The 14126-nt window shown below is 35.4% G+C and overlaps 1 protein-coding gene across 7 annotated transcripts in view; it reads left to right on the top strand.

Moving 5' to 3' along the window:
* The window catches only part of SYT14 (synaptotagmin 14), a 91980-nt gene that overhangs the window by 50921 nt on the left and 26933 nt on the right, over positions 1-14126 (top strand). For all 7 annotated transcript variants that reach the window (XM_027682033.1, XM_027682034.1, XM_027682035.1 and 4 more), the window contains 2 exons: positions 9411-9679; positions 11668-12117. In XM_027682033.1, coding sequence (XP_027537834.1) covers positions 9411-9679; positions 11668-12117 — 719 coding nt within the window. The remainder of the gene's footprint in view (positions 1-9410; positions 9680-11667; positions 12118-14126) is intronic.

Raw genomic sequence — 14126 nt, forward strand, 5'->3', positions numbered from 1 at the left:
GGTTCTAACTGCTTTTTATTTGGTAAAGTTATGAGAGATGTTTAAAAAAAAAAAAAACACAAAAAAATTTCTGTTTTTTCTGTAATCCTTTTTACAGAAATAGTCTAATATACTGCAGGAAATAAAGTCCATTTTACTACAGTAAGTCACTGAGCCAGTGTGTCAAAGAGAGAAGGGAAAAAAGTGCCTGAACAGATAAGAGAAATCAAGGTGCTTTGGAATCTTAGGATCTGAATAAATAATTACCACTGTCTCCCCACTTAAAAGGAAAAATAATGATAAATCTAAAATATAAATGTAAAAATAAGTGCTTATTGTGGGAAATGTCTTGCTGCTCCTGGAATGTAACTAACTGTGTTCTTTAGGGCATGCAGATTTTCACCTACAAATATGGATATTCCCACCCATCAGACATCACTGATTTCTCTTTTATCTCTTTGCTCTGTTGACATTGCTTTTTTCTCAGATCTGAACCACTTTTTTGCATGTCATATGTTGTTTTATTTTCCCCATTCCTTCACCTTTCTTTCTCTGTCATTTTGCTTTGTTATTTTACCCGTTTGTAATTTTTCATTCCTGTTTGCATCGTCTTTTTTATTTCTCTCTTTGCACCTTTTCTCATTTTCTGTACAGATCTACTAAACTTCTCCCCCTTTATTTCTTTTCTTTGTTCATTTACAAACAACCTATCACTTTTTTTTTCTGAATCTTTGCACCTACTTTCTCCTTTTACCTTTTTCTCTTATTCCCTGTACTTTTTTCCTCATCCTTTCTCTTCCTTCTTTCTCACTACAAAGCTGATGATATTGGAAAATTCTGTGGGGGTATACCTCTTAAAAAGCTGGTGGCTTGGAGGTTTCCATCTTGTTGGTGTTACACATTTCAGGTGAATTTTAGATTAATAATAATTTTAAAAGCTTGAAGTAAAAATAAATAAAAATTTTAAACCAACCAACCAAACCAAAACCAAAACCACAAAAAACAACAGAATAAATGGCTAGAGTACTAGTCTTAAAATATTTGATTTCAGTTCTACGCTTCACTGGAAGCTTTCTGTGATTAGGAGCACTTCTGAGCTAGATTCACAGCAATCTTTATTACCTCTTTATTTACCCTGTACTTTAGTTGTTCATCTGTAAAGTACCAAACATGTTAACTTCTACTATTATAGTACTACTGTTGTCCACCATAATATATTAACAGCTGCAAGATAGCCAAATTGGGATCATATATGTATCTTAAGTGAATGGGCAGAAAATATAACTCATGCTCTACTGAAATGGTTTGTGCAGAATTATTGTATTGCTGCACTCTCTCTAAGAGAGCATCATCTGCACACAAAATTGCTGTGAAAATAAGGCAAAGGAATCAAAACAAGCTTTGTGTTCCTATTCTAGAAGCAGCTCTTGATGGAAAATATCTTTCATGGTTCATTTTCACCAGTTAGGATTAAGTAATAAATAGAAAGCTAAAATAGTAAGGAACTTTACAGATTTATTTTTTTTTAATTACAAAACAGATACTAAGGTGAAGCTGTTTTTAAGACACTACAAAGTTATTGCATTTGGACTTGCAGAAAGAGTTCTCACTAAAGGGAGTAGTTGTATCTTATTTAAAATAAAAGTATGGAAAAAAGAATGATGGAATTCTGATGGTTAAGGAACCCACATAAGTGCTGTATATACTGCTGAATGGATCTTGTTTGTATCAGCAAATGAATAATTATTGAGATCTTCGAGGGGCTTTCTGTACCACTTAGAAAACTTTAGGGGTTTTTTTTGTCAAATATACAAATGAACATGCCTGAAATGAGCCACAAAAACATTGGTATGTTAATGAAAATTATACTCACAACACATTAATCTTGCTTTCTAATCATGCTTTGTTTCCTCATTTGAGACCGAATAGAATGAGAGCAGGAACATTATAGGAATATTAGCTGTGTGTTACCATTCTTTACTGGGAATTGATTTTAGACCTCTGTGGGATCTTTTTCACCTTTTCAGCACTTTGTCCTGCTGCTCAGCTCCAGTGCTTAATACCACAGCTGTAGTAGTATAAAACTGGACTGGATTTTGAGCTATAATTTAAAGTGGTAATTGCACTCAAATGAAGTATACCAATGACAGGAAAATATTTCTGAAGCCCACATCCAGCTGCTACCGTCTAGGGGTATGAGGGGGATGCCAGTGTGCACACACTGGTGAGAAATGAGGATTCTCAGGGGCCTGAGATTGTTTACAGCGGGTGGAGTTTTCAAAGCTTTTAGCTGTAAAGCTCTGAATTTCCCTTAAGCATTTGTAAATGCTGGTGAAAAAGCCGAATTTGGGAGAAAATTCACAGAGATGATAAAAGGCATTTCCTTGTCACCAAGATACTCTTAAGATTTCAAAGCCGGTTGTCAATCATGCTCAGCAAGCAGGACTTCTGGTGTATTTTAAAAGAGAGAAGAAAAAATAAAAGGAAGATTCTATGAATTCATTTAACTTATTATCTTTTTAGAAGTGATATTTTTCCTAAAATTTTGATAATTTGGAAGAAATGAACAGTGGACAGAGATGCACAGAGGCACCTGTTCATTTAAGAAGTTAGCCAATGTAGTGATCTGAAAAGTAGTGCAAAGGAAAGTTGGCTGATTATAAAAGTAGTATAAGTGAAACCGGCATCTAAATGGAACAGAAAATAAGTTTTTCTACCAGAATGAGCATACTTAGAACAAATGCTTTACCAAAGGAAATATAATTATGGAAAGGAAGGCAATCAAATTCACGATTTCACTTTCTTCAAGATTGCAGTTTTCACAAAGCTTTAGAGCTGGATGTAGTATCAGAAAACAAGAGTTTCTGGAAAGCTTGATGCATTGATATTCACATCAATAAAAGATTAAAATATTGAACCATTAGGTTTAAGCATTATTTTGGACAAGTGAAAATTATAAATCCAAAACCAGGTAGCAAAACTCCTTCCTATTGAAATTAATAGAAATACTGTATAAGGAATCAGAAAATGATACTTAAATTGAAAGCAAATTAATTCAATAGTCGCTAATATGTAATTTTCATTGAAAGCCGACCAAAATATTTGGGAAGGAAACAAAAGAATGTCTTTGACAGCTGGTTCACTATAATGCTTTTAATAATGTATTTATAGTTAAAATGTTATAAATTGGGCTAATTTGGGAAAGAGAAAGAATTTTTCACCAGTGCAGGGCTTTTTCGATATTGCTCTATAAAACAGACCATAAATTCTTACAAATAAGCAGTGCTCTAGTAAGTGCAGAAAAGAGCAAATTTCTTTTGTCTGGAAACAAAACCAACCAGTTCTGCAGGCTAAAGATGTAAACAGACACATTAAAAAAAAAACAACAAACCAAAAACTATGCATGTTTCAGTAATTTCAGTCATTCTTAGACCTTTCCTGTGGAAGAAAATTGAAGCTTTAATGACTGGACACAAAGATAATTCTATATTTTTGGATTATTTTTATTTAAAAAGCAAAAGAGAACATTTTTCTTACATCAATGACTAGTAGCATTAGCCTTAGAGGGTGAGGAAAATGCAGTGCTAAGAACTTTCATGACATCAGATGTAAATGGCAGCAATGCTGTTTTGATTTCCACAGGTCAGCAATTAGGCTCATAGTGTCTGGAATCTTCTAAATATTAGGAAACAGAGTTATCTTTTATTGAAAAAAAACAACCAGAGATATGATTATTTTTTTTGTTATCTGGTGATAACATCTGTCTAATGTAGAAGACAGTTCAACTGTGAATAAAAGTCTAAAATGTGGCAAATGCAAAAAGAAATCTCATAAAGAATTTTTTTCTGTTGTTCATAATGACCCCATACCACTCTTATATTCCCCTTTTTTTTCACTAAGCAAGCCTCATGCCATAACTCTTTTGGAAGAGAAATAGAATAATGCCAAGATAATTTGTTATATTGTGAAATAATAAGGGGTTTGTTGTCACAAAGATGCATGTAAGCTTTTAATTTTAAAGGAAGGAGAGGCTTGAGGTTTTATTCAATATTTAATGTTTATATTTTATACTGCTCGTAATATGGGGTAATTCAGTCAACATAATATTTTTGGATGGTAGAAAAGTTCAAACATGAAAATTCCATTTGGACTGTCTGTGCTGCTTATCAGAAATCTCTAAGGGTATTTAATCATTCAGAATAAGAAAGGTTTCTTTAATTTTTAAACATGTATTTCATTTTATGTTTTATTTAAATTGTCTTAACATTTACATAGAACCCCTTGAAGGCTTGAAAACTTGAAATTTACGTTCGATTAAAAAAATAAATAATTATGTAGCATAGTGTATGTGGAGATATATTAGAAAAAGAAAAGGTACTGTTTGAATATGAAGATATTCTAAAAATTACAAAATCTGACTTGCCAAAATTACTAATTTATATAGTGCTTATTTGTTTTAAAGAAACTGGAAAACAGATTCCAAAAGAACTGTTGGGGTAACGTTGCCTCCCACATTAGTGGGAATTTTTAAAGAAGTAATATATATGAGAACATCAAACTTGCAAAAGTGTAGTTAATGACTGCTTATTAAACAAGGGAATTAAAGGCACAAAGATGGTTTCTTTTCCCATATGTTAAGAGATAGGTGTTCTTGGAATTACTCAGGAAATATGGGCTAAGGAGGGCTAGATTTGTGCTGCTGCTGAGAACCTTTGGGAAAATTATTAAGATAGCAAAGACTAAACACTAAAAATTATTAAGATAGCAAAGACTAAACACATGGAAAAGAAAGAACATGACCACCTGTGTGGCAAAATGTTGTGCAGCCTAGCAAGGTCCACAAGAGACCAGGATAGAGATGAGAAGTGAGGAGCTTTGGAATTAGGAAGTTCAGATAGTATCTGCAAACCGAAAGCATTTCTTCTGGTAAACTTTTGCATCTCTAAACTTTGATTCCACACAGCAAAAAAGTTTGTGTATTTTCTCATAGCTATTGACTGTATATTCCAGGAATACTCAGTTTGACCTAGGTTGTTGCTGTGTCAGATTTTACTGACAGTCTCTTGAGATTGATGGCAAGGAATGTGTTAGGTATGATGGCTTGCAGTATGTCCTACAGGTACTTACAAAAAGAGATTACTCTTCATTGTTTAACAAACAGTACTAAAAAGAAGATATTTATTTACTTCTGACTTAAATGTGCTAATGACAGTTTACATGCTGCAATTTCTGAGTGTACCAGCAAAATGCTAATCTGCTTGTGTTTCTTAGGTATTTCACTTACAGTTCAGATTTGTTTAGCTATTAAGCAAGGCCTTTACTATTACCACTACATGAGTGTTTTTCCAGCCCACTGAGGAAGGAAGAAAATTTGCATTAAAGCAACTAACCCTTTAAAAATTGATTATTCAAATCTGCCTATTGGCAACAATATGCTGAATTCTCAAGGTAGAATTTACCAAATCTTTGTTACTAAACAAATCTAGTTTCACTCATATTATGAGAATGCAAAGTCATTTCACATACTTTGGCTGGAAAGCTGGATATGAGATATTTCTTTCTATTTGTCTTTTCTCTGTTCTGGGGTTTTCTGGTAGGAATCTCAAAACCTGATTTAGTTTCTTTGTGGTTGTATCTTTCTTCCACTTTTGGGATGTATGTTGACTTGTTTTTCATCTTGTCTAGTCCAAACTGCTATGGTAATTTAATATGATTTATTTCATTGGGGGAATTGGCAAAAATTATTTTCTATCTGATTTGAGAGCAGAAAGCGTTTTTGGAAATGTGCAAAGAAACAATTCAACCATTAATTTTAGATTTTCAGTGTAACCATTTGCTTGTTAAGAGTAACTCTTTAGCAGATGTTATTAGGCACGCTCAGTGGTCTTTGGAAGGTGTTCTTTGGCTTTGTCACAGTACAAAAGTATGCACAAGTGTACCTGTGTCTTAAGTTTATGCCTTAAATGAAAGGTACAAGGTATGTTTTAGACAGGGGTTTGACAGGTAGATATGCAAACACTTCAGGTCATGCTTTTCTTTCAGCTCCAGACGTTTTCCTCCAGACAATCAGTGATAGGCCAGCAGGCACTAGCAGTGATTTTGTGTGTTAAACTTTGATGCATATGCAAAGTTGTGTTGACAGATTGATTGTTGAAATTAGTTGCTCCTTTTGTGTAATTTTTAAGGAAAATACCCAGTATCAGATATTTCATGTTGCTGTATTCACTGGTATTGGGGACCCCTGGTGGCCTAGTGGTTAGCGTGCAGGACTCTCACCTCTGCGACCCAGGTTCAAATCCAGCCAGTCCCCCGGGCAGATGGAGTCCGTTAGCCCTGTGAGGCCATCCATCTATGAGAAGGTCACTCTAAACAAACCTACGTCCTGAGGACCTCACTGCCATTGTCCAAGCTTGCTTGGCCCCGGCAGATGAACCTTAGGATTAAAGGGTGGGCTCAGTTCAGCGCAGGCTGTGTCTCACCTAAAAAATCCATTGCGCAGGCTGGAAAGGTAAAAGACCTTTCCCCAAATCTTCGTTCGCGAAGACTGGCCATTATTATTATTATTCACTGGTATCATTTGTCTTTGATATCATCAGTCATTAGAAAATCTTAATGTAATTAAAATCTTTAGTATTTTTTATATATTTATATTTATTATATATATTATATACAGAGAGCTGTAACAAAAAATTCATTTTATTGCATCATTTACTATGAGAAGGGGGAAAATAATTTAAAACGAGACATTTTCATTTTAAAAATTAATTTGTAAACTTTGATATCTTTTTATGCAGATAAAGCTTTTGTTCAAAACCAGTTTGTGCCTGTTTAGACAGAGGTGCCCTTAGATTTTTTAATCCCAGATCCTTGTTTTAAGAATGTATGAGCTATTTCAGTTTGGTAGACGAAACTTGCAAAAATGTATTAGTTAAAACCTGCCCCAGGGCTTTAGATTTTTCTGAGATTTTTGAATCACATCTGGTTAATAAGAATTTTCTTTTCACTTCTTCCCTGCCTACATTAAAAGCACCTCTTTCTGTCACACAGCCTGTAGAGTTTTCCCATAGGGACATATAATGGAGTTCATCAAAGTGAAAAAAGTGAGTCATACAGTCATTTATTTACTCATGTAAGACAATAATGGTGCTGATAGTTACCTGGACACACTTTCACATTGTTAGACTGTGCAAAAGCTAGAAGGTAAAAAGTCTTTGCAGAATTGACTTCAAGTGAAGAGAAAGATATCAAAGTCAGGGCTGCATGGTGATTACTGTCTCATATAATGCTGTTTGTTGCCTTTTAGCAACAATGAGCAGAAATGTTGCTCTGAATTTGCTAGAATATTTAATTATATAAATTATTAGAAGGAAGCCCAGTTTTCATGGTATGCATATGTATTATTATTTTACTATTATTAAAATACCAGTTTAGATTCTGATATTATGTCTACATAGTTTCATGGGCAAAAGTTATCTGATATTCATAGGTAAGATTTTATGTTTATCTGCTAGACAGATGACTGCAATTGGAGAATAGGATTCCCTGCTGGCTGTTTTGCTTTCCAGCCCCATGGGACTGGAGTTTCAAGAGTTAGTGGCACTGGTCTAACTAAGAGCAGGAGTGCTGTAACAGCAATTTGGAATCACTCTGAATGGCAGGCTGACTCTGATGGGTTTATCAGAGAAGAGGGGGTTCCTGACAGTGGTTTCATCTCGTTGGAGTGTTTTAATTACTCATTTGCCTTAGCTAAAGCTAAGAGGTGTTCTGTTAAGAACCACTGAAATAAAGAAGAGCCCTGCATCTCCCAGTTACCTCTGAGGCCTGTATTTGTATGTGCAGTAGATATGCTCCATAATGAGCTGTCCTGTCCTTTCCCAGCAGTGCACATTTGTCTCCCCTGTAGCCAGTGTGTCTGGGAGTGCTTGCCACGGGCAGTGTGCACCCAAACCATGGTGGTTTGGGCTTTACATCAAGTCTTAGATGCTGTGAAGTGTTCCAGCATGCCACAGTCACATACAGCCCAGCTTTTCAAAGGAAAGGAGAGCTAAAGAGAGCCTTTTGCTTAAGACTGTTTGTTTCCTAGGAGAGCCACATGACTCTGTTCTTGGCCTTTTCCATAAAGGTAGCTCTTACGCATACTCAGTCTGTTTATATGATATGTTGAACAACTGGTGATTACCTCTGAAGAAGTTAAAAGGTTGGAGAATTTAGGACACAGTCAGGGCAGTCCTGGATACAAAAATTTGATGATGAAACTAATACGTACCACCTTTGTTATGTGGGAAAGATCAATTTCTTTCTCGGATGAATCTGAAATCAAAGCTTACATTATTCTAATGTTAATACTTTTGTTAACTTCCTTGTGTGGTAGATTTTTCTGTGAGTGAAAGTAGAATTTCTGACACCAGAAAACATTTTTGCTTTGAAATTTTTATGTAAAACGTAATTCTATGTGTGAGGGGCATCAAAATCTTCATTAAAACCTCTACAGAAAGACGTAACAAAATGTGACACAGGTCATCACCTATCCCTGATGTTCCTTTTATTTTGGCTACTGCACACCTTGCTGTCTTTTCCCAACTCTATTCAACTGTGTAATGCTGCATAGTAAAATATGAGATAAAAACTTGAAATGTAATTATTTTGAATTAGCTTTCTATATCTGTAGCCGTGCATCAGGTTTATTTTCTGAGGAGATGTATAACCACATTTCTATCTATCTATCTAGTGTGAGAAGCAAAGATGTCAGCATCAAGTATTCATCCCAAGCACAAGATTGTTCATGGTCCTTTTTCCACTGTCTTTAGCCACTCAATCTAGTGTCTAACTTCCAGATCCTTTAGCTGTCCTTATCAAGTAATAAAGGATCTGAGACACTGCTTCACTTTTTAAATTCACCAGTGAGCAGAGTTTACTTGTGTGAAAGGCTGCCTTTATTAGTACCTTATTTGTCTTCAGAGTTTAATTTGATATCTCCCTGGTGGGCAACTGCATGGAAGGTGATCGGTTTGATATCGTGGCTTTAGGGAGTGCATTTTGTTTCTTTAATTGGTCTACATTCCACCTGCACAGAATCTGACTTAAGATATCCAAAGGTTTTTGCAAGGTAAGCATCACTGAAGTCCAAGCCTAGAATTTTTGTCATGTCATATTTTGCTATATTTATTTCTATATGGTTTACACAATCCATTCTGAGTATACACTTAAAACTTTGCTTTTATCTAAATTTCTTTCATCTGAGATAATTCATTTCCATTTTTAACAAATTTTTTTTCTGTAGTGTTTGTCATCTGATTTGAAATGTAAAGTAAAAAAAAGACATACATAGATTTTTAAAAACTCTGTCCAGACATTTAGATTTACATTTTCCACAGAACTGTTTCACCAGTAAGTAATCAGAAAGTAAGTAAAGAATTTTCACTTATTCTCAGCAAACTGCATACAGAGGATGAGAAGAACACCTCCGCTAGATGAACTGCAGCCGCCTCCATACCAGGATGACAGCGGTTCTCCTCATCTTTCCTGTACGCCTTCTGAAGTCGGAGACAGTAAATGTGAATATTCCCAGTGTAGCAACAGTCCAAGATGTTCGTATAAGTGCCCAAGTGAGGGAAGCACGGGACACGAAATAGAAAGCTTTCATAACAAAGGATACGAAGAGGATGTGCCAAGTGATAGCACAGCGGTTCTTAGTCCAGAGGTAAATGAAAACAGTTCAGTGTTCTGAAGTGCCATTCAGTGCAACTTTTTAGGGCTTTTTAATCTGAAGATCTGTGCAGGGCTATATGGACACTAATATTGCATCTCATTAATTTAAAAAAAAAATTTTTGTCAGAAAATATTACAATAGGATTTCAGATTGTTCAGATTACTGTAGTTATCTTTATGGCACCTTAACTTTGAAACAAGCTCCCAGTAAGTGTGAATTATTTTTTAAACCAATCAGAAAACTTCTTCACACTATAAGGACTGTAGTCAAAATTCTTCCACAGAATTTTTCAAACAACCTAAATAAAATAAAAGTTTTGTAAATGCTTTTCAAACCAAACACCCTATAATGTAAAACAACTTCTATGAAAAAAAAAAACAAACTGAAGATTTTTCTTTTAATTGTTGATGTGATATAGTGGTTGGTCCACTTCATTTTCCTATTTTCTGCTATAACTCTAATGGTATCTGTATATTTTTTCTGACACGTATTTCCTTGAAATGTCTTTAACAACCAGTTACTGCACTGACATTTATGGGTAAGTCTAATTAGTGATGTCACGTGCAGAAGAGGCTCCTTTTGGTACAAATTTGTCTTTTTTTGCTACCTGAAGTATTGAAATACATATTAGAGCTCAATCCTGATGTGCCAACAGCTGTTTCTGCCTTAGTAGACCTTTTGGTTAGTTGATGTTGCATACCTGGGGTGTTGGTACTAGATCTGGAAGGCCCAGCTGCAAGGTCCTCCAGTGGTGAGCTGTCTTTATGTATCTGATGATCAACTGTGATCTGTATTAACTTTATTGCTCATAAAGACATGGTGTGTACATATAGTCCTTGAACCTGGATATATTGGAAGAAATCTAATCCTAATTCTTCCCAGTGTGTCACTCCAGTCGTTAGTGTAAGCATACTCAATAAAAACTGAGAGTGCTGCCAACTTTTTTATAGCCACTCAAAACTCGAAGAGTGAAGCTTTTAGAGGAATGAATTCCCATAGCTATGTAGCAACCAGGTTAAAACAAGAATATTTTTTAATCCAAAAGGCTTTGTTGTGGCATCTATTCATTCATGTGAACAAGCGTATCTTTGGTAATATGAAGATACACTTGAAATATATTTGTTTTACATACTTGGGATAACTTATTGCATGAGCAGTAGGTTCACCTGTACTTGTAAATATTTTGTGTTTCAGTATCACTATCAAACTAACTGTAAAAATATAGGAGATCAATATTTTGTTCAAAATTTGAAGTGACAATAAACAACCTGAATTATAAGTTTAAACTACAGTTTTAGGACTGATGCAGTTTACAGAAAGTTCAAGTGTGTTCAAAACAGATGCATCTTGCACAGTTTCAGTAAAATTACATGAATAAAGCCATGATAGTGGCATCCCTGCCCATGACAGGGGGTTTGGAACTAGATGATCTTTAAGATCCCTTCCAACCCAAGGCATTCTATGATTCTCTGATAATTTTTGGCATATTCATACAACTCTTGTGGACTGCAGCAGGAGCTGCACATGCAAGTAGGTTTGTAATTCCTATATTCTTTGCTGGTATCTCACTGTGCTCTCAGTCATTAGCCAGCTCTTCAAACACTGTAATATGTTACCTTAAACAGTGTGTATACTCACACTGAAATAAGGTAGTTCTACCATTTAACATATGTATATACATTTTAACATGTAGGCACAGAAGAAGAGATCATCAATACAGCCTAATTCAGTCTGAGCTCTGCCTGATTGGCTCCTGGCTGTTGGTGGTATTGGCCAGGTGAAGTCTTTTGATTTCTTCCTGTCTGCTAGTCAGCCCTCTCCTTGGGCTTTTGGTGTTTGATAACCTTGTTTATGAAATGAACAAAAGGATCATAGTGCCTTCATATTGTCTCAAGAAAGCCATGTATTTCCACACTAGATTTAATAATAGAATACAATAAATAAATAAATAAATGACTTTTTTTCTTCTTCTTCTTCAGGATATGTCAGCTCGAGGATCATCTTCACAGCTTCCTAAACCTTTTGATCCTGAGCCAGTAGCTAAATATGGCACACTGGATGTGACTTTTGACTATGACTCACAGGAACAGAAGCTTTTGGTGACAGTGACAGCTGTCACAGACATTCCCACATACAGCAGGACAGGTGGAAGCTCGTGGCAAGTACACCTAGTTCTTCTCCCTATAAAGAAGCAGAGAGCAAAAACCAGCATCCAGCGGGGACCATGCCCTGTCTTCACAGAGACATTCAAATTTAATCACGTTGAGTCTGAGATGATTGGGAATTATGCAGTTCGCTTTAGACTGTACAGTGTACGTCGCATGAAAAAAGAGAGGATTGTGGGAGAAAAGATTTTTTACTTAACAAAATTGAATCTTCAAGGGAAGATGTCAGTGCCAGTGATACTGGAACCTTCTTACAGTCTGTCTGTGAGTATTAAATGAGGCAGAATAAGAATGCAGTGATATAGTGTCCTGAATTCTGTAAGAATAGTGTGTATATTTATAGAGTCATCACATCCACTTGTTTTTTTTGAACAGCCATAGCACTGTATTAGCACAACGATTATTTCCTTAGAGCTTCTATAAGTACATTCACTTTTCACCTACAAAAGCTGCCCATATTTTTCCTTTTAATTACTTAGAAATTTCCAGTCTACAAATAGGGGTACAGTGGTGAATACATGTATAAATGCAAATATATATATATATATATATATGAATATATGTTCCTTACTGCCCTCAGCACTTGAATTTATAAAGAAAAAAAAAGAAGCTATACTAGCAAGTGCCCTCCATCTGTTGCAATTAAGTCTTGGTTGCAATAGGTTATTTCGTTTCAAGAAAAAAAGATAGGAAAGAGGAATTTGGAGAGTATAAAGCCATTTTTAATAACTTCAGATGAGAATCTTGTAAATAATTCATTTCTGGTTCAATGTGAAGTGGAATAGTGAATAGTAGCTCAAAATGAAAAGCATTTTTTTCTGAAAAAACTACTTACCTGATGAACAAGATTTTTTTTCCCCCAAATAATTTAATATTTTTAATAAAGCAAAGCAACAGTAATTAAGGGTAAACTTTAGGTATCACTTTCAATAAACACAGAAGATCACTAAATTGGCAGTGATTAGCATCTTCTTTTTAATTTTTGTACGTATTTAGGTATGCATTTGTCCACAAAGAGAATGTTTGTCATGTTGTGGTCTGGGCTTCCTAGACTAGGAGTACTTGAATGCTCATTGCTTAAGAGCTGTAGCCAGGTAGGCATCAGTCCTTTCTCCCAGGCAACTAGCAGTAGGACAAGAGGGCATGGTCTTGAGCTGTGCCAGGGGATGTTTAGGTTAGATACTAGGATGAAATTTTTTACAGAGAGGGTAATCAGGCATTGGAATGGGCTGCCCAGGGAAGTGGTGGATTCACTGTCCCTGGAGGTTTTTAAGATGAGACTGGATGTGGCACTTAGTGCCGTTGTCTGGCAACCACGATGATGTTGGATCAGGGGTTGGACTTGATGATCTCGAAGGTCTTTTCCAGCCTGGCTGATTCTATGATTCTGTGATTCTATGAAGTGGTTCACCTACCTTGTACAAACTTTCCTAATGCAGAGTTTGCTAGTTTCACAGCTTGGAAGAAAACACCCCATGAAACAAAACATTAAATATTCTAAATGTATTTGTTACGTTTGTGTGTGTTTTCAATAGGTTCTTGTATAAAATTTACCAAAGTCAGTGACAGAGGCCAATGAAGGAGCCAGGCCTGTGATTGATTAGTATATCCCATATGTGCACTGGTTATTCTTCAATATTATTTTCTTGATTTTTTTGTGACAGGGAGTGTTAAAACAAATTCCAGGAGGCATCAAAGATGATAAGGCTGTTATTTATTTTCTGTGATGGTAAGGCATGCCATGTCATCATTTTTCTCTCCTCAATTTTTGCGGGAAGGAACAGGAATAAGGAATATTGGTAGGAAGTTAAAGTACCTTCCAGAGTTTGTTGCTTTAACAGGGTTTAAGCAGCCCTACCCCTTCCTGGAAAGGATCCTTCAGTCTTGGTAGCTTGAATGAGGATCCATGTTTTTTTGGAACCGTGTAAATAATTTTTAAAGCTTTTGAAATTCATTCACATCTGACTTTACAGGTATTTTTCTCTTATCATTTATAGCCAGTATAATATTTTTTCAGTGAGCAGATTTACAGGATTTAACATAGAGTTGTTTTGCAAGAGTGTTAAATTTCATTGTGTTCTTAGAATGTATGACTGGAAATGGGGAACATCCTTGGGTCACTTGACTTAAAGCCTTTGTTATTGGAAACAACCAAGTTATCTTGATCACAAAATTGTGAATTTTCATCTGAAAACATCAGGTTATTTCATTTCAGTTTCTTCATGGCCAAGTTATTACCATTTGGTCTTATACCAGTGTAAGTTCTTACCCTT

This window comes from Neopelma chrysocephalum, unplaced genomic scaffold, assembly GCF_003984885.1.
Source record: "Neopelma chrysocephalum unplaced genomic scaffold, ASM398488v2 Primary Assembly neopelma1_61b, whole genome shotgun sequence".
Lineage (NCBI taxonomy): Eukaryota > Metazoa > Chordata > Aves > Passeriformes > Pipridae > Neopelma > Neopelma chrysocephalum.